General features: G+C 49.2%; 3 protein-coding genes and 1 long non-coding RNA gene across 6 annotated transcripts; 2 read left to right on the forward strand and 2 right to left on the reverse strand.

Moving 5' to 3' along the window:
* Nucleotides 1-934: 934 nt before the first annotated feature.
* USP30 (ubiquitin specific peptidase 30) lies at nt 935-9933 on the forward strand. Of its 3 annotated transcripts, none has more exons than XM_061374709.1 (13): nt 935-1097; nt 1364-1473; nt 2569-2751; nt 3811-3914; nt 4196-4294; nt 5014-5056; nt 5315-5409; nt 6084-6143; nt 6843-6929; nt 7524-7604; nt 8011-8230; nt 8721-8829; nt 9447-9933. In XM_061374709.1, exons 1-13 carry the CDS (start codon nt 1027-1029, stop codon nt 9709-9711), a joined length of 1527 nt encoding a protein of 508 aa, XP_061230693.1. In that variant the 5' UTR covers nt 935-1026; the 3' UTR covers nt 9712-9933. The 3 variants fall into 3 exon arrangements, with proteins under 3 accessions (XP_061230693.1, XP_061230694.1, XP_061230695.1); XM_061374710.1 differs by having other exon boundaries at nt 5017-5056; XM_061374711.1 differs by lacking the exons at nt 935-1097; nt 1364-1473 and adding an exon at nt 2287-2460.
* On the reverse strand, nt 4755-8054 carry LOC133223739 (uncharacterized). Its single transcript, XR_009728670.1, has 2 exons — nt 7919-8054; nt 4755-5816 (listed from the first exon to the last, which is right to left on the reverse strand). It is a non-coding gene; the product is annotated as an uncharacterized LOC133223739 (long non-coding RNA).
* Nucleotides 9934-13072: 3139 nt separating the features above from the next.
* On the reverse strand, nt 13073-14839 carry ALKBH2 (alkB homolog 2, alpha-ketoglutarate dependent dioxygenase). Its single transcript, XM_061374712.1, has 3 exons — nt 14548-14839; nt 13903-14101; nt 13073-13799 (listed from the first exon to the last, which is right to left on the reverse strand). Exons 1-3 carry the CDS (start codon nt 14750-14752, stop codon nt 13490-13492), a joined length of 714 nt encoding a protein of 237 aa, XP_061230696.1. The 5' UTR covers nt 14753-14839; the 3' UTR covers nt 13073-13489.
* Nucleotides 14840-15041: 202 nt separating this feature from the next.
* On the forward strand, nt 15042-18646 carry UNG (uracil DNA glycosylase). The gene is made up of 7 exons (XM_061374763.1): nt 15042-15153; nt 15717-15917; nt 15998-16093; nt 16842-16939; nt 17544-17632; nt 17847-18025; nt 18504-18646. The coding sequence occupies exons 1-7, from the start codon at nt 15064-15066 to the stop codon at nt 18642-18644; spliced, it is 894 nt and encodes a 297-aa protein (XP_061230747.1). The 5' UTR covers nt 15042-15063; the 3' UTR covers nt 18645-18646.
* The last annotated feature ends 1780 nt before the right edge of the window (nt 18647-20426 follow it).

Consider the following 20426-nt stretch of genomic DNA (forward strand, 5'->3'; position numbering starts at 1 on the left):
GGCTGGGTCCTCTGAGCGCACTGGTTCCTTTCTCCTGTGTAGTTAACGTGCAGCTGTGAGGATGGTACACTGCACACAGACACTGAAGCCGTCGGGATGACTTCATGGCCTCATGCCCTCCCCTTTGCTGCTGCCCTGTGCCTCTTCATCCCTGTGCTGTCTGGTCTCTTGCTCTCCAGACTGCTCCCCTCTTGCCACCACCCTCTGGCACAGGCGGAGCAGTGTCAGGACTCATCCAGGACACACAGATGCTCTCTATATATATATATATACATACATACAGTGTGTACCAGACACTGCGCTATCCAAGGTCTACATTGGCACTAACCTGTGTGAGGAGCCCCCAGAGGCCATCAGCAGCTGCCATCTCGAGGTGCGCTCAAAACCTGCATGTGCCAGCCCTGCCTGAAGCGCTCCCGGTGCTCCTCTCCCGGCACCGCCGTGGAGTGCTTCTTGCTCTAAACAACGGCAGAGTGCATCGGTTAAAAACAAACTGACAGCAGGAGGTGGAGAGCAAGTGGAGCTGGGGCCTCAACCATAGAACCCCAGCCTGGTTTGGGCTGGAAGGGACCTTAAAGCTCATCCAGGGACCCCTTCCACTGGAGCAGCTTGCTCCAAGCCCCTGTGTCCAACCTGGCCTTGAGCACTGCCAGGGATGGGGCAGCCACAGCTTCTCTGGGCACCCTGTGCCAGCGCCTCAGCACCCTCACAGGGAAGAGCTTCTGCCTAAGAGCTCAGCTCAGTCTCCCCTCGGGCAGGTTCAAGCCATTCCCCTTGGCCTGTCCCTACATGTCCCCACGCACCACGTTAACCCCCGGCAGTGCCGCGGGTGCCGGTGAGCGCGGCTTGCTCCGGTACCGGCTCATAGCGCAGGCCCGCGTGTTCCTTAGCGACCAGCGCCCGCCGCCACCCGTTGCTAGGGGCGGTGCGCGCTCTAACCGCCCCCCCTCGCGCCACTTCCGGCGTTCCGTTCCCCGTTGCGCTCCGCCGCCCGCCCGCCCGCGGAGCCCTGGTTCCGGCGGGGCGATGCTGCTCGGCGGTGTGGCGGAGGCGGGCGGCGCCGTGCGGCGGCTGCTGCGGGCCGGGGCCGCGGCCAGGTCAGCGGAGACCGACCGGGCGGGGGGATCGGGCCGGGGCGGGCGGGCGGGAGCCGCGGTAGCGGCGGCCCGGGCGGTGCAGCAGAACCAGCGGCCGGGGCTGGCCCTTCCCTTCCTCAGGGCCAGGCACCAAGCACTGAGAACGGTGCCGGGGGTTGGACGTTAGAGCACGGGGGAGCGGTGTGAGCCTCCGGGGCCCCTCGGCCCGTGTGCGTGCAGGCGCAGGTACCGACCGCCGGTGGTGTTGGTTTGTGTTCCCGTTACAGGCACAAAGCGATGAAGAACTGGGGCGTTATCGGGGGGGTGGCCGTGGCGCTGGCCGCGGGGATGTACGTGCTGTGGGGGCCCATCACCGAGAGGAAGAGGCGCAGGAGAGGTAGGAGGGCAGGGGCCGAGCCCCAGCTCCTCGGCGTGCATGGGTCTGGAGAACGTCCCCGGGTCACGGCGTTACCTCCTGGAGGTGATTTTATCGCGGCAGCATAGACTGCGGTCACTGCCCTGTTTAGAAGTGCAGCCAGTTCAAAACATAGATACTGAGCATAGGAGTCTTGTTGCTTATACACTGTATTAACTGTACCAACTGGCGTTCTTCATAGGGTCACAGACTGGTTTGTGTTGGAAGGGATCTTAAAGCTCATCCAGCTCCAACCCCTGCCACGGGCAGGGACCCCTTCCACTGGAGCAGCTTGCTCCAAGCCCCGGTGTCCAACCTGGCCTTGAGCACTGCCAGGGATGGGGCAGCCAGAGCTTCTCTGGGCACCCTGTGCCAGCGCCTCAGCACCCTCACAGGGAAGAGCTTCTGCCTAAGAGCTCAGCTCAATCTCCTGGCCTTCAGCCTAAGGCCATGTCCTATCCCTGCTCTTATGTTTTCCTGCCTTGTGACAAGCTGCAGATAACACACTGCATTTGGTGTTTTGGAATGCAGCACAGCCGTGTCCTTACAGAACATGAGCACAAGAGAAGCGAAGGTCTCGTGCTGAGCAGTAGCACAGACATATTTCTTATCAGTCCCTGGCAGCCCAGGAGATTAGATCCCGAACTGCTGATCTGGACCAGAGAGAAAGCTGCACCAAACCGGGCCAAGGCTGCACTGGGGCAGCACTGATCCTGTAAACTTGCACAACAGGGGCCTCCTACAGATATTTTGTAAGCCAGAAAGCTATAGTTCTGTGGGAACTTGCTGAGCCTGAGTGTTGCTGATAGAAATCTATTCCTACCAGGAAAAACAGGGTATTTTTCCAGGAAAATGTAAAGATACGACACTGGTGTCAAGGAGCCCACCATGGATATAAACACATTGGTGTGGTGTCATAAACACCAGGGTCTTCTGGTTTCCTTGGGTACAAGTACTAAATAAATGGAGGTAATTTCATTTTAATGTAATTTTAATGCCTAACACAACACTTGCTGCTGAAAGACAGCTACTTTGGCCTAGACTTTGTAGTGTTAACTCCCTCACTTCTGTTTGTAGGGCTTGTACCTGGCCTTCTGAATTTGGGGAACACATGTTTCATGAACTCTTTGCTGCAAGGCTTATCTTCCTGCCCGTCTTTCATCAAGTGGCTGGAGGAGTTCACAGCACAGTACAAGACGGAGCAGAGCCAGTTCACTGAGCACCAATACCTGTCAGTCACACTGCTGCGTCTCCTAAGAGGTACTGCAGTGTTTGCCATGATGTGGTAAACTAAGAAGGAAATATTAAGCATAATTGTTATCGTTCCTCACCTCCTTTCCTAAGGAAAGGCAGCTCCTGTGGCCTTGTATTCTGGTTTTAATTTGATTTTAGTTTAAATACTGAATTCAGTGGAGAAGCAGCCACCCCAGCATCATGCACAGGAGAAGCTGTTGGGCAGTGGGTTGAATAAATCAAGGTAGAGGGCAACAGGGGTGCTTAAAATGTGGGTATGGAACCCAGTGCCACAGGCTTTAATGTATTTGGTCTTCAGAGGACTAAGGGTTAAACCAGTATGAATATGGACTCAGCATAATTAAATAGGAAAATATTATCACAGTCAGACAGGCACTCAGAATTCTCTATTACAAATGCATTATAAAATAATTAAAGCATTTCTTCCCAAGCTTGCTATTTTACCAAAAATATGGACTATTAGATTAGATGCTTTGTATGACCTTGGATAAAAATGCTAAAGCCTCCAGGCCCCATTTGGTAGCCTGTGTGAGACTTGTCCCTGTGCTGAATTCATGGATCAGCTACCTCCTATTTAAGCACACAAAATGTATAAGGAATCTGCTGGCTCACCCTGGCTTTCCTCACAGGGTTTTGTTTTAAACTTCATTGGAAGCATTCCTGTCTTGGGATGTTGTTCATACTAAAATGGTGTACATTTATCTGATGGAAGGATGATGGGGCATGTAAAGATTTCTGTGCCATGTAGAGTACCATTTTTCACCTAATCCGCCAGTACAAATTTGTCTTTCTGGGCAGTGTTTCTGTTATTAATATTTATATTATAGTTGAGAAACTGTTCACTTTGCATAGGTGTTAGCTGAGGAGAATATATGAGGTCAGTCAGCCTGAGTCAGATGGGAACGGTAATTAAGCATGTTAGTTTTAATGGTGATTGCCTGCCATAAAATAACTGGCGTGTCATCAATTATATGATGCACAAGTAACACACGGTCTAAATGGATGGTTTGTGTTGTAACTGTTCTTTGTGGCTCCTGCTGACGTTTTCACATGCACTGTCTCCAGCTTTATCCTGTCAAGAGGCAACAGAAGATGATGTCCTGGATGCAAGCTGCCTCTTAGAAGTTCTAAGAATGTACAGGTGGCAGATCTCATCATTCGAAGAGCAGGTGAGTACACAACTCACATTAGACTGCCTGATGCCCACCTCAGTGCTCAGATCGGGACTAAAGGAGCTGTGGTACTAACAGCCCCGAGTGTCACATCTGCACCTTTGTCGTGGTGAAGTTTGCAGATGCACAAATAATCGCTATTAATACACGAGGTGGGCTCTAAGCAGTAAGTTTTCCTTTAATTTCCTACTCTAGTAGTTGTTTGTCAGTACTCCTTGGGGTATGTTTTGGTATCTTTTGGTTTTCCTTCCTCTAAGCCTTATGCCTCTATTTAATAGGATGCTCATGAACTGTTTCATGTCCTTACCTCTTCACTAGAAGACGAACGGGATCGTCAGCCCCGTGTGACACATTTGTTCGATGTGCACTCGCTGGAGGTGATGTCTTCTGTCAGGAGTCTCATAGGCTGCCTACATTCCTAAGTGTGTCAAGGATAAAGTGTCTGTTTAGACATGGAAGATGTTTCATTATGTTTAAAAAGCTGTTCTTTAGTGCTCTGATAGAAATGAATCAACAAGGCAGGGAATCTAAAGCATGAAAAAAATGATTTCCATAAGGGAGTTCACACTGAATTTACAGTGATCCCAGTTTCACAAGGGCTTTTGCAGCCCTAAATGCCATTCAGTATAGGGACTGAAATACAGCCATGGAACGGCAGTCCATCTAAGCACTCTTATCTGTAAGAGTTGACCCATGAAAGAGGTTTGAAAACTGCAAAATGGACACTTATGGAATAGTCCATTTGGAGGTGAAATTTACCTCAACCTCCAGGTTAGTGGCAAACTTCACGTAGATGGGAAGTTGCTATCACTTTTTGGCTAAAATAGATACAATAGGGTTATAAAAATGGCTTTATTTTATACTCCAAGACTGAGGATTCTGTAGCCTAAGTATTCACTTCACTAGAATTGTTCTTTTTGTCAATTACAAGTTTGCTGTGTACCTGGTTTTCTGGCCTTCATCAAATACATAGAGACACTAAGCCCACACAATTGTTCTAATGGCAGAAAAGTGTATTAGGGATGAAATAAGAACATATTTAATGCTCAGTGCTTTCTAAGGTAGGGTTAATGAAATCTTTTATCTTCCTCTGTAGCAGCCAGAAATAACCCAAAAGCAAATAAGCTGCAGAACAAGAGGTATGCCTTTTTCCATTCTGACATGAATATTCATAGTGTAGTCACTGTGTTTATTAAGGGGTTAATATTGATTGAGCTTTGTCTGTATGGACTGAAATACATCTCTTCAGCTGTTAAAAACCCATTAATTGTGTGTCAGTGAGACAGAACATGTTTTAGAGCAGTTACTTTTGTTACAGTGGACCAAAAATGTAGACTTGTAGTGATGAACACAAGATGCATTGAAAATAAAAGGACAATTTCCACTTTGTGTTTCAGGATCTCTTCCTCTCGTGTCAAATCACTGGAAGTCTCCACATCCTTTTCATGGAAGGCTCACCAGCAACATGGTTTGCAAACACTGTGAACGCCAGGTATGAGAATGTGCGTCTGGTAATAGGTGTGTGTGAAAAAGGATGGTTGTGAAACCACCATCCCTTGTTGCTGACATAGTTGGTTTAAGCACTAAAGACCTGCAGGACTGATAGCTCAGACTGTTACTTTTTAGGTACTTCTAATGGCGTTGGTGGTGAACAAGAATGTATCCCTAAATATACTGAAGACCATTGCGTGATCCATTCTGTGGGTCTAAGAGCTGTCTTACACAGAATAATAGCTGAATATTTAGTGTTCAATCCCACAGCTACCACATACTGAAAATCCACTCACGTGGGTAGTGCTTTAGGACTAGCTAGTCATTCCACATGCAGTGTTGAGATGGCACATGCAAAGCCAGATTCAGTTGCAGTCCAGTTCTCCAGAGGAAGGAGGTGAAGGTAATCTGGGTAAAGAAAAAGATACAGAAAGTAAATCTCATTTGGAGGAGTTTGTACTCCTACTTCTCAAAGCCTTACAAACACGGGGCAGAAGAGAGGCGAAGTTGCACCTTTGGTACTTGGAACATGGAGGGTTTCACCTCATTCTACTGACCATCATGGACAGCAGGGAGCATGTGTTCATCTTGTGTGAGGCTGGGGTGTTTTGGGGTTGTTTTATGTGGATTATCCTAAATTTCATCTCACTGGGTGTGTGAAATGTTTCCGTGCAGAGCCCTGTGAGGTACGATACCTTTGACAGTCTCTCACTGAGCATTCCAGCAGCTGTGTGGGTACGTATCTCTCCCTGACCCCAAGCCAGTCTGCTTATTGCCTTGTTGTCACAGCGTTAGCTTCATTAGTCCCTTTTTTAAGATGCTCCAGCCTAAGGTAAATGAGAAGCCACAATTTGTTTACTTGCCTTTTCAGAAATGATCGTGTTTTGCTAATACAGAACCTGATCACTAACATGCTGTTGTACCAGTGAGTACAACAAGCATGACTTTGTTGACTCCAGGAGTTTTCTGCCTCTCCTGGTAGGGTATTTGCTTCTTTCTGTGCAATGTGAACAGACCAGATCACATCCTGAGGGCTGTTTCTGGCAGTCGACCTTCAGATGCTTTGTCTCTGTGGTGATAGCACACAAGTTACCCAACACAGGCTCTTGGATTGAGTGATTGCAACTGGAATTGTTTCTGTTTCTTTATGGCTGTCTGAAACACAGTGAATGGCAAAACACTGCAGATCTGGGGGGCCTCAGCCATTGTTCTTATCCACAGGCTGGAATGTTTTTGGTGTTTAATCCAGGCCAAAGAATGATCCCCATAGTTACATTATCAGTGTTCTACACTCAAAGCCATTTAGTCAGTTTTCTCAAGAAGCACGCAATCCTGTAGTTTCTATGGAAGAAACAAGGAAAAATCCTTTCACAAAAGTAAGTTTCATGCACCCTAAACCTACTCCATGTAACTGTGGTTTTCATTTGTACTAAGGGCCGTCCCATGACGCTGGACCACTGCCTCCACCATTTCATCTCCTCTGAATCTGTGAAGGATGTGGTGTGTGACAACTGCACTAAAGTATGTCCTTTTCATTTAAGTAACCCTCTAGCTCAGTTGGAAGCTGCTGACAGAGTTGAAGTTTCAGTGTCCTACTCTTTTCTTCATGACTGTAGGAAAGCTGCTCGCCTGCCTGGGATTTCTTCTATTTAAGATGGAGTTCTTAGCTCACAGACTACTTTAAAGCTTTATTTATTACTAATATTACAAACATGACAAGTATTTGATTCTGTAATTACCAGGTATTATTTAGATAATATTTGGGGTAATTTTTTGGTCTGGTATTTTAAGCAGTTGCCTGTAGTTTGATGACAGCACAGAGCCAGAGTGGCTCGTTGGAAAGCCAACGGCAATGGCATGTGATTACACACAGACCTGGGCACTGGGCTTGTTCTGTAAATGCTCCTTTTGGCTTGATTTTGGCTTACAGTTCTGATCCATTAGGACAGATCAACTGTTCTTAAAGTTCCTAGAAAACTGCAGGTGTTATTAATGCACCAAGCATAGTTCTAGATAGAGAATTACTTTTGTCTGCAGTGTGCAGACCTGCACTATTATGTGTAATCGAGCACAGCGGGTAATCAAATGGCTTTATTCTTTTTCTTTTGATTTCAGATTCAGGCAGAAGGGATTCTGAATGGACAGAGCATAGAAAACCAGAGAACAACATTTGTTAAGCAATTAAAGTTAGGAAAGGTGAGGCAAGTTAACCCTCCAAATCTATTTTAAATCCCACTACACAGCAATTTCATCTCTTTGCCTGATGTTTTCATCCTCAGTGCCATCAATAGTAATATGTACTTATTGATAGAGGTAAGCCCTGGCATGACTTTGAATGTCAGACATTTGTAACTCCCTGGCCTTTCTCCCTGGTACTCTCTCTATGCAAAGCCATTACTTACTGAGTATTAGCCATGTCTTACAATTCACCCCAACAAACTGGAGTGAACATTTCTAGTAGCACATAAAGGAACAATTCAGTGATGCACTTCCTTATCCACTAGACTCACCAGGTCCTTTAGTATGCTTTTAACTTGCACCGCAGTTTCTTTTCATTGAAAATGGGATTTTGACTCTCCTTTTCTCTGGAATATTGCTGAAGCTCCCTCAGTGTTTGTGTATCCATCTGCAAAGACTGAGCTGGTCAAACCAAGGCACTCCTCTGAAGCGTCACGAACACGTGCAGTTCAATGAGTTCCTCATCATGGACATCTACAAATACCACGTTCCTGTTCACAAGTCCAGCCAGACTGAGCTGAATCAGAAGAAGTCTGACGAGACAGCACCTGGAACAAAGGATGGGATAGCAGTGAAACCTGCAGGTACTGTGAAATAAACCAGATCAGGTATTTCTGCATTTCAGTGATAAACCATTCTAATCTGCAGAATGAATGCGAAAGCAGTATCTTTATTTAGATCTATGCAAAGAGGACAGACAGAAATCCCTTTTCCAGCAAGCATCAGGATCCCCTGCTCCAAGTTTACAGTTCTCTTTTGATAATTTAATTTGATCCTTTTAAATATTAAACCTTACAAACAAAAATTCCCAGACAGCACAGAACAGGATTTATAACCAAAGGATGAAGGGATGTTGAACAGGGAAGTCCTAGGGACTTGTTAGTGATGTCTTCTAAGGCTTCAAGACAAGCATAAGGTGCTGGGAATGGCATCTTCCAAGGGATTGTGGTATGTCATAAATTAAAGTCAATAAATCACCTTTGTATTCTGTGGTGTGTTGCAGGAACAGAAGCACCTGCAGTTATTAGCAATACTAATAGTAGCATTTGAGTTATTGGCTCCTTTCTCTTGCAGGTGCAGAACAACCATCAGGCACTAAACCACATTTTGTGAATGGTGCCTGCCCCTCTTCCTTTTTAATGTCCTCGGGAGCTTTCCCACTTGCTGCATTCCCAGAATGCAGGTAAGTTAGGGTTGTATCTTGTCATGTACCTTCTCTCCCTTCCAGTTATAGCTTCCTTTATTCTCTTTTCATTCGGAGGCTGCACAGTCACCGAATTTCACATTACCCCAGCTTCTGTGTGGAAATACTTGCTTTTCTCTTGGCTGATTTTTGGTGGTTCTCTTTGGCTCCATTTCTCCATGGAAGTAGAATTTGCTGCAAGCAGAACTCAAAATCTCCTTTCTCTGCTTGCAGTAAATCACAATTATCTGCTGCAATTTTACCTTTTTGGTTAAAAGCAGAGTTTTCTGTAATAGCTTTTCTCTCCAGTAACAGTGCTTTAAGAACGGAGCAGTGGCACTTTGGTAGGTTCGATGGAACATGCTGTTGCAAATGATGCTGTACAGAACACAGTAACCCTCTATATCATATACTCTTAAAATAAATGGTTTTCTTGGGAATAGAATAAGGCAGCAGTGCAGTGGGTACTTGCTGTACAGAAAAGTAATTGCAAGGCAGCGTGTCTCTTACAGCATTGATTTGCTGTACAAAGAAACTGCAGCTGAAGACAAAGCAACTGGGGCTGCTTCTGGTCCAGGTGTGATGCTGACCTTTTCCCGTTTCTGTGTGTCCTTCAGCTCCCCCGTGTACCTTTACCGCCTGATGGCAGTGGTGGTTCACCACGGCGACATGCACTCGGGACACTTTGTGACCTACCGTCGCTCCCCGCCTTCCCCCCGCAGCCCCTTCGCTGTCAGCAGCCAGTGGCTGTGGATCTCAGACGACACCGTCCGCAAAGCCAGCCTGCAGGAGGTCCTCTCCTGCAGTGCCTACCTGCTGTTCTATGAGCGTGTTCACTCCAGGGTACAGCACCAGAGCTTGGCATCAAAGGCTGAAGAGTGATGAAGAGAGCAGAATTAGGACAAAACCTGACAGAATCCCTCTAATGAGGTCTACCTGGCACCTCCTGTTTGTTATGCAAATAACCCACCACAGGCCCTTTAACCTTCCCCTCCTCTATGGCAAAGGCTGGCTCCTGTTGGGAGTTGTGTCTGTACCAAAGTTGGTCTGCTGATGTTGTGCAGCCCGGAGCAGAGCTGTATTAAAGGAGTATTTATTCTGTTAGGTAGTGATTTTGCCAACATCACAGCTCTGAAACAGACATTGCAAACAGACTTCCCAGGGCTGTGTTCCATACTCTGCCATACATGTACGTTTTCACAGGGAGATGCTTACTCCTACACATTTCACTGCAGATATTTCTGAACAGGGTGGCCCCAGGAGCTTCTGCTATCAAAGGCAATGATTTAAGAAACAAAGTGCCTTGAGCCTATGTGAAGAGCTACATCACCATTGTCTGAGTCCACTGCGTGTGTTGTGTTCTGATAAATGTCTCGAGATGACGGGATGAACTGTTAATGGAACCAGATCTCGATATCCCAGCTGACTGGTAAAGTAAGGCATCTCTACATAACATGCATGATCCAAAACCCAACTTCCTGTTCACACCATCTTCCTGATATTTCAGTTCTTCAGACATCACAGAAGTACATCTGCTGATGCAAAGTGCAGTTTCCTTTTTCCAGGAGAAAATAGAGGGGTTTTTAATCTATTTTAGCTGAGCCCCTGATTTGTTCTGTCTCTGGAACATGGCTGAACTCAAGAGACAGGAGCGTTTGCTGGTGACCAGTATTATCATTTCCTTGTCACTCTGAAACTGTTCAATACAGTTGCTTGTAGTATTGACTACAACTTTTAATGCTGTGATTTCAAGGCTACTGTAATTCGTGTTCTAGACTTGCCCTTCCTATTTTAATGCTGAAAACTGCCATTTCTCATAGACCATTCAGATCTGTGCTGTCTGCCTTGCTGTTGAGCTTGTGCTGGCTGTGACTGTGAGCTGAGAGCCCCCTTGGGAAGTTAGAGATTACATGACTGAATTGGGACTGGGGGCATTCACTTGCCTGGAGAAGTCATACAGCAGCCTGCAAAGCCTGGTGGTGCTGCACGAGACACAGGTTGCTGCAGGAATAGAAGGGAATTGCGCTCTGCTGCTCTGTATTGTGTGAGGTGTAAGAGAAAAGCAAACCCCAAACTAAGCACAGAGGGAGAAGTAGCAAACCCGATCCTTTTGACTGCTTTTAAATGACCAGGGATGAAGTATGTAGGCTCCTTTTAGCTCTTTTCCATCCTTGTGAGCTTGGAGGAGAAAAAGCATCATTCATCAGACAAGCTTTCACAATGTAAAACAGCAACTAAGTTTTCCAGTGCTAACAACTGTCCTCATAGTTTTCTAAGGCAACTTTGTACCTCATGTATTCACACTGCTGCCCAAAGCTCACACACATCCAGAGCTCCTCCAAGAAACCAGCCAAAATAGGAGTGGCCATGGATGTGTATGCAAAACTATCTACAAAACTCATCATTCCAGAGTATGGATCACAATTCCTGCTCCAAGTAATGCTCACAGTACATAAAATAGTCTATAAATCCACTGATGTACTAGTTCCTAAGGAGTCTCCCTCTCTGTGCTAGGCTGTAGCATGGTTTTAACCTTTCTATTTTAAGTTATGAAAAAGCAACAAGCAAAACACTAGAATAAATAAAAAACACTAGAAGGATGCAAAATGCCAAACAGGGCCACTGACCTAAGAGCTAATGGACTTGTGGAAGGTGAAAGCCCTCCCTCCATTCCGGGCAGCTCTGGTGTGCATCTCTATGAAGTCATGGAAGACATCAAGCAAAGCACCCAGTTCCAGCAGGTATCCCATTTGTACCTCACAGCTTCAGAACATTTCCACTGCCAGCAGTGTGTATTCTCTGTTCTCAATGGTCTGTTTAGGGTTTTTAAGTGAATTTTGGAGAGGTTTGTCTGGACAGGGTGCTTGGGCAATGCTGGAGGTGGGTCAGAACATGTGCACACAATGGACTAAGTTGTCAGCTTGTACCAGAGACATAAAGCCACGTGTTGCTGCCAGCTTCTATGTTCAATGTATTTTGTGTAGAGCTGCTTTCCGACAGGGGCCTGCTTGATGAGAATGATAAATAACTGATAAATAACTGCTCCACTGCACCCAGCTGCAGATTTACTCCAAAAGCTGCCTCAAGGGCTGTAAAGATGAGGGTTCAATAGCCAGCATTGTTCTAGCTTTCCCTAGTAGGAAGGAGTAGATGATCTTGGCTAAGCCCTTGGTGTGACGAAGGGAGCATCAGCACCTTGGTCCTGAGCTGTGCTGGACACTCCCAGCTCCTGTGAGCATCAAAGACCTGTGCAGATGTTTGCCACCCAACCCTCACCTTCAGAAGCCACTGGGTTCTGTTGCAGGAACTTAAGGCTCATCAAATAGTGATACTTGTTACTCACAAGCTTCCATGGTGGAGAAGGCACTAATGAAATATAAAAGACCATCTGAGAAAAGCTTCGAGACGACATCCCTATGTTTGGATTATTCTGTGCATTATTTCAGATGTGTGATATCAGTCAGACACTGCACTGCTGTCTGAAGTTGTGTTTTCACTTCAGGGTATTTTTGTAACTGTACAGTAGCAATAAAAGAACAAACTTATTTAAAAACGTAGCTGGTCACATGTGGTAATGTCTTGAAATGAAGACCAAGCTCTAAGCCAAACTGTGTTTGGTACGCATGACAGAAGCAGCACTTTTAAGTTGTCTGGATAAGCAACATTCATGCAGCTTTTTACCTACACATAGCATTTCCTGTGGCAGAGAGTAGGAAGCACCCACTCCAAATGGTCTAACAGACGTTAATTCCACAGTCCTAACCCAGCACTGAAGGACAGAGCCCATCACTAATTCAGGTGCTTGTGGCCTGGTTACACTGGGGTCAGGTCATGTTCTCACTCAGTACTCACCATCACAAGACCTGTTGTTGGTGACTTTGGAAGGTCCTTCATCTCCTCAGGATTCACCAGGAGCATGGAAGGTGATGGCTTCCAGGCAGTCAGAATGGATCCCTAGGGATAATCATTTAGAAAACCACTCTCAGAAGGCACAGCCTTTCCCAGATGTAAATGGTCCAACCCAGCCTCTCCCCAGAAAGTCATCTTATGCTGCCTGGTTTCTATACAAAGGACCCTGTCCCTGCACGGCTTTCTCCTTCCCACTGACCATAAGAACCCCGACTCACACCTCTGAGTATCTGCAGACACAGTGATTAAAACATGCAGCCAGCCCCACTACACTCACTGCATCCGTATCTTAGCACTCTTCCTCTTTGTGGCAGTCTGTTGTATTTTATTCTTAAAAAAATAAGCAAACTATAGCTTATTGACAGAGCAGACAAGAAAGTGTCACCTGTTGAACAGCATCAGCTTCCAATGATCACATCTTGTACTTTACAGTAATTAGAAACTGTTTCAGAGGCTACAAACTGGGTAGATGCAGACCAGTTGAGAACCAACTTCCTCCTGAGCAAAACAAGGGTCTTGCTCATTAAAAACATGTATCAGCAGAGCTACAGCAGCACTTCACAAAGTATTCCTGGCATTTAAGATCAGTAGTTGTAGTCTTTATTAGCAAGTTACTGAGAATGCTGTCTCCTCTCTTGGTTTAATTTGTACCTTGGATCATCAAAGACAGTGAATGAGAAACTGAGTTACTTTGGGAAATAAAACTTCTATTTTCAGAGTTAAAAGACCTGGAGCTTGATTGCTGAATATTTCATTTCTTGGCTATAGCCATCACTTTCCTAAATGTGAGGTTGACTCTTGGGGCAAGCACTCTCTTGCGGGGGGGCAGACTGTGGTACCAATACACATTGGTGGGGTACTTCATCATCAGCAGGCTCCCATGGGCCAGCTGCAGCTTGATGGGTTTGATGTGTCGCGTTGCGTTCTTCCCTCGGGAAGCACAGTGCCTGAAGACAAAGTCCCTGCAAGCTCCAAAGGACACGGATGCGATGGGACTGCGGGGAACCAGTTCTCTCTCATCATCTCGATGCTCACCTATGTGGTCCTCACCATCTTTGTACCTGTCAAACAGACGCCAAACAGCTCCTCAGTGATGTGTCAAGGGCTGCACAAGCAGCTTTCCATTTGCACAAGCTGCTGGATGCAATCAGAAACCAGACATACCTGTTGATAAGCACGAAATTGAAAGTGTGTCCTGTGTCCGAGGTGATGCGCTCTCTGATACGGTTCAGAACTGGGATCCACGGCTTAGGGGAGAAGGTAACGCCTGAGTATGTGTACGTTAACCCAGGGTCTCCATAGGTTACCTGCTTCCTTGGAATCTCATGCCATTTGCCGAACACTTGCACTTTGGTCATTTCACCTGGTCAAAGGAGAAACGAGAAGGATCAAACCCAAGTCCGTGTCACCTCTGCACAGCTCAACATTCTCTTGATCTGGAGCTTCCGTGACTCCAGTGGGACGGCTGTGACAAACTTCAGGTGTTTATTAAAGCACTGGGCTCTGGCACTGCCTCACCATCCCACTTGAATGGGATTAGCACTCCCATCCCATTCTGCTGCTGAATTAACATGACGGGGGCATCTCAGATGTACCAACACACTCCTACCACTGCCCCAGGATTACCCCAGCTGCCTTAAAACAGGAATTAAAACACTTGACAGCTTAACCGTGTCGGATGGGACCTGGGCTTGCTCTCAGCTTCTCAGGGACACCCTGCACACACCAGGCGCCTGCAGAGGCCCCTCCACGCCTCGGCCCTGCTGCCCCGGCCACGGGAAACACCTCACGGGGCGGCGGAGCCGTTACCTTCGAAGTACTCCACCTGCTCCTCCAGCTGGTGCAGGATCTCGTCAGCCTCGGCCTTGCCGAACAGCAGCCGGTAGTCGCAGCTCAGGCCCTCGGCCCGGATCTCTTGCCAGCGGGGCTGCACCGGGGCGGGCTCCTCTTGCCGGGGCCTCTTCCTGCTGCTCCCTGCCTCCCCGGGGGGGCGTTTAACCATGAACCTGTCCATCGGGATCGGGATCGGGATCGGGATCGGGATCGGGATCGGGATCGGGACCGGGATCGGGATCGGGATCGGGATCGGGATCGGGATCGGGACCGGGACCGGGACCGGGACCGGGACCGGCACAGCGGGACGGCGGCAGCCTGAGGGAGCGGGAGAGGCGGGGCGAGCGCGCATGCGTCAGGGAGTGCTCCACTCCCCTCCCTCCCGCGAGACTCCGCCTACAGCGCGCACGCGCGCGGTTTTGGCGCCAAATCTGCATCCCCCTCACTCGCCATCCCGCGCACGGCCGTAGCCACCGCTCCATCCCCGCCACCATGATCGGGCAGCAGACGCTGCACTCCTTCTTCAGCGCCGCGCCGGAGAGGAAGCGCAGCCGCTCCGAGGAGCCGGGCGGTGACGCTGAGGTAGCGGGCTGGGGGAGCCGGCGGAGCTGGAGCCGCGACTGGTGGCGGCTGTGGAGGGGGGAGAGGGGCTGGAGGTGAAAGGGGGTCTCGGGGTGTTGTTGGCAGTTGGGGTGCGCGGCGCTGGCGCATTTTGGGGTGCTGGGGTGAGAGGAGCGCGCCCTGCGCCGCCGCTTCCAAAAACCCCGCGCTCTCAGCACGCTTGAATGAGCTGCTAATCAAGGCCGCGCTCCGCCGCCGCCCAATGGATGCTGAGATCCGCCGTGTCGTCACGGTTACTAGGTAGAAATCCTCTCCGCCGGTTGTGGCGAGCCAATCGGGAGGAGCGGGCGCTTTGCCGTTTACCAATAGGGAGAGAGAGAATTCGTGCTCCCGCTTGTGGGCGGGCCCCGCTCGGAGCTGTGGCCAATGGGGAGCGGCTCGACGCTGTTTTGCCGCGAAATACCCGCGTGCGGAGGGTGGTGCTTGATGGGGCCATGGTAGTAGCAGGTTTCCTGCCGCGGCTGTGGCTGGGCCGCGGTGCCCCCGGGCCGGTCTGCATCCGTCTCTTCCCTCGCTGCTCCCAGGTCAGCGCCGCGAAGAAGGCGAAGGCGGCGGGAGATGGGTCGGGGCAGGCCTATCTGCTGAGCCCGGAGCAGCTGGAGCGGATCCGCAAGAACAAGGAGGCGGCGCGGCAGCGGCTGGCGGAGCGGAACGTGCCGCCGGGCTTCGGGGAGAGCTGGCGCCGGCAGCTGGCGGCGGAGTTCTCCAAGCCCTACTTCGTGGAGGTGAGTCCGTGAATGGGGATGGCCCCAGGCCTGGCGGCCGCCGCTCCCCACAACCCCGGAATCACTTCCTTTCCCCGCAGCTGATGAATTTCGTGGCGGAGGAGAGGAAGCGTTACACGGTGTATCCGCCCCCCGAGCAAGTCTTCACCTGGACGCAGATGTGCGACATTAGGGATGTGAGTAGAACCGCGGGGTGTGTGTGAGGCGGCTCTGCTGCTGCTCCGTTTAGAACGATGAAAAAGCTAGGGCTGGGGTTGCTGGGGTGGTTGCTTGATGCTTAGTCTGTTAAGCTTCAGTCCCATGTGATGTAGGTGCTGCTGTTTCTCTCACGTAACTCATAAATCGCAGTGTCTCTTTCATCCTTGATAGTGACATTTTATTGTTTTGTTACCCTTATTCATCATAGAATTTCCTTTATAACTTTAGTTGGACTTTTGCCCTTATTTCCAGTGTTACCAGCTTAATTTTTGTTGCTTTTGCATCTTTTCTGTTTTTAAGTGGTCTGTAATGAGCTGTAATTAAAAAATACAACCCAGTGTTTAAGGCAATCCCAGCTGTGTCGAAATATCATAGCAGAAGTGCCATAAAACTGAAATGTTAAAAACTACTTGGAAACTACCTTAATAAAGGGGTTTGCTATGGCTCATGGAAATGTTGGGTTTCCCCACTCAAAATTATCCTCTTATGGCAAGAAAGCTGTGGGGCTGCTAATACTTAGTGTTAGGTGGGGATTGTGATCTTTAATGTGCTTACAGTGAGAGGTGCGTGGTTTAAACTTCAGTTCTTGGGTGGTTTAGGGTGGGTTTTGGTGGTCTGTATGTTTGGTTTAGGATAGAGTTTGTTTAAAAAGTCTTCTGCTTTTTCTTTACCTCTTTTGGGAATTATACTGACAATAATTGAGTGCTAACAAAGGTGTGGTTTCAGGTGAAGGTTGTCATTCTGGGACAGGATCCATACCATGGCCCTAATCAAGCTCATGGGCTCTGTTTCAGTGTGCAGAAGCCTGTTCCACCTCCCCCCAGGTATGACAATGCCTGCTCTCCAAACCCCCTTTTACAAGCAATTTACAGCTCTCTTACTCACAGCTGTGAGCCCCATGATTGCTGTGAACTGAGTTGCGATGCTTCAAGCTGAGTTGTGCTTTGCTTATTAAAAGCCATCACTGCAGAAGCGTGGATAATTCTGGGTACTTTGTGGTTCTGAAGAGTGTGCTTGGGTGTAAATTTGCATTTTCAGTTGTGCTGAGACTTCCTTATTTAGCCTCCAGCCAGATACTCAAAGGGCCTTGCTGCTCTGCTTCTATAAATGGCTTTATTATCATAGAATCCTAGAAGGTTGGAAGGGACCTTAAAGCTCACCCAGCTCCAACCCCTGCCACGGGCAGGGACCCCTTCCACTGGAGCAGCTTGCTCCAAGCCCCTGTGTCCAACCTGGCCTTGAGCACTGCCAGGGATGGGGTAGCCACAGCTTCTCTGGGCACCCTGTGCCAGCGCCTCAGCACCCTCACAGGGAGGATCCTTTTAAATCCAATTGAAATCACTGCTGTTCTTGCCAAGGGTAAGAGCAATGAGTGGTGCTTTGTTTGCTCTTATATTTAGATATTAAAAAGGTGGTTTTTGCTTGCAGCTTAGAAAACATTTACAAGGAGTTATCTACAGATATTGAGGACTTCACTCATCCTGGTCACGGTGATCTGACTGGCTGGGCCAAGCAAGGTGAGTTAACAGATGCTCTAGTAATGAACCTGCTGTAGGTCATAAAAAGGCCTTGTAATAAACCAGCCCATGCTTGGAAACAGCAAAAGACAAAATCAGTTCTGAGCACATCCTTGGTGGATGCCATAGAATGAAAATGGAACTTACCATTGCTCTGGGAAGCAGGAAGAAGCGAAGCCCTGCTCTGTTGTTCCATGCTTTGTGTGTTTGCTAGGGGTGCTGCTGCTCAACGCTGTCCTCACGGTGCGGGCTCACCAGGCCACGTCCCACAAGGAGAGAGGCTGGGAGCAGTTCACGGATGTCGTGGTGTCCTGGCTCAACAAGAACTTGCACGGGGTGGTCTTCATGCTGTGGGGAGCCTATGCCCAGAAGAAAGGCATCTCCATTGACAGGGTACAGCTTCTCCTCCTCTCCTGCGTCTGTTTTCCTCAGTTGGGTGGACACTAGAGGGCACTTCCCTTATAGAATTGGGGTTTTCTCCCTGCTCTGCTGTCAGATTTAGTTCCCTGTCTGTTCAAGCTTGGCCTTTGCCGGAATTAAGCAACAGAAGTGGAGCAAGTGTAACCTTGTGTTGTCAGAAAGGCCTCCACTTGAGGGCAGAACTATTGCCTTTTCTAGGAATAGGATAAAACTTGCTGTTATTACAACAGTTGAACAATGGCCAGGGTATTACTGCTGCTTCATGTAGTCCATCCCCCTCTGCTCAGTGGGACAGAAGTCTCGCTCCTCATGGCCAGCCCTTTGGGTGCTCAGGCTAGTGGCTGAGGGGGTGCAGTGGGGCCATCCCTCTTGGTCAGAGGTGAAGCAGCCAGCCTTGTCCCGGGAGCTGAGAACAGGAATCTAATGAGAGGTTTCCTCTGGTGCTCCCCAGAAACGCCACCACGTCCTGCAGACGGTGCATCCCTCGCCCCTCTCTGTCAACAGAGGCTTCTTCGGCTGTCGGCATTTCTCCAAGACCAATGAGCTGCTCAAGAAAGCCGGGAAGAAGCCCATTGACTGGAGAGCACTGTGAGCTGTGCTGGGGTCTGATGCCTCGAGGCAGCTCCTGCTCTGGGGTTGCCTTGTTCCTGAAGAGCTTCTGCTGACCTGGGAATGAATCTTTGGATGTTGAGCAAAGAAGAAAGGACCAAACTGTCAGAAATGTTGTACTTTTAAAGGGTTCTTCTATTCTGAAGAGCGTATCGGTGTGTTGGATGGGTGACTTGCTGCCTAGTGTGAAGCAAAGAGTTGTATATTTGTGTTCCTTGGTGCGATGGGAATGTAGTTCCAGGCTCTTGGAAGGGATGTCAGTTCTCCCAGGTGACAGTGCTCAGCTGTTGTAAATACCTTCTTGTGCTTCCTCCCACTGCAAATGCAGGTTTCCTCTTTGGGGAACAGGGAGCTGACGCCATGGACAAAAGGCAGATGCTTTTGGGTTTAGCTTTTTGCTGTTGCAAGATTTAGCAGGAATACAGCCCCTTGGGACTGTAGAGACTGCACCCTGTCAGAAGGGTTGCTTGCTGTATCCGTGCTCTCGAGATTGGAGGGTAAATACCCCCAGCAGGCAGGAGGAGACCGTGACCAAGGCTCTGGTGGTGCCCTGAGCTTTCTGTTGGCATTTAGAGAGGAGCCCCTATGCTCTCCCATTGTGTTAGCACTGGTCTGAAGGGTGGGTTGTGAGGACTGAGCTCTGGTACCTGCTGGAGGCACCAGGCTTGTTCCAGGTGATGGATGCAGGAGATCTTGCAACAGAGGGAGCTTTGGGCTTTGCCTGCATAGGAGCAGACTCCAGCCACTGTTGGACCTAAAATGGGGGGCTTCAGGGTGAAGGCAAGGCTGGCATTAGCCCTTTGGGGCTTCCAGTCCATCTTTGTCTCCTTGCTTCCTTTAACTGAAGTGCCTTGTTTGGGAATTACATCACTTATAGAATACTCCTATAAGGCTTTTCCTTGGCATTTCCTTTGACAGGCAGCACTAGTGCAAGGGAAGTCTACTTTTTTGGGGGGAGATGTTTGTACTTCTTGTTTGTTTGGGTTTTTCCCAGTTTGATGGGTTTTTTTCCCCAGTTTGGGATTTTTAAATAAAAACTACTCAGTTTATGTTATGGTGTGATCAAAGTGGCAGGAAAATGGCAAAGAGAGGGTGCCTGAGGTGAGGCTCTGGCTCAGTGATGGGTGCTGGTTTGGGGGTATCCCTGGCTCAGTGATGGGTGCTGGTTTGGGGGTGTCCCTGGCTCAGTGATGGGTGCTGGTTTGGGGGTGCCCCTGGCTCAGTGAGGGGTGCTGGTTTAGGGATGTCCCTGGCTCAGTGAGGGGTGCTGGTTTAGGGATGTCCCTAGCTCAGTGATGGGTGTGGCTTTAGGGGTGTCCCTGTCTCAGTGATGGGTGCTGGTTTGGGGGTGTCCCTGGCTCAGTGATGGGTGCTGCTTTGGGAGGGAATCCCCGCTCCCCCCTATGCAGGCAAGCCCCCCCTCAGCAGGCTCTTGTCCTTCCCCTCATCCCCATGAGCAGGCACAAGGCCAGGGCACCTTTGTCCCCCAAGGCTCGGGTGTCCCTGCCGCCCATGCCTGCCCCCCCTCCTGCAGCCCGAGCTCTCCCAGCACGCTCGCACACAAACATCTCCGCTTGACGTTACCGTCACGTGTGGGGACAGCACCGGCAGCTGGGCCACGGCCCCCCCCCCTGCAGCCTGGCCCCCGTGGGCTCCGGGCCTGCCATGGGCGCCCTGCCTGGCTGAGGGCAGTGGGACGAGGAGCCGGCGCTGCCCACGTTCAGCGCGCCCACACCGAGCTCAGCGCCCATGGTGAGCATGGGGC

Source organism: Neopsephotus bourkii, unplaced genomic scaffold (assembly GCF_033783945.1).
Source record: "Neopsephotus bourkii isolate Nb327-2 ecotype Australia unplaced genomic scaffold, CSIRO-AGI_Nbou_v1 NB_1652, whole genome shotgun sequence".
Taxonomy (NCBI): domain Eukaryota; kingdom Metazoa; phylum Chordata; class Aves; order Psittaciformes; family Psittacidae; genus Neopsephotus; species Neopsephotus bourkii.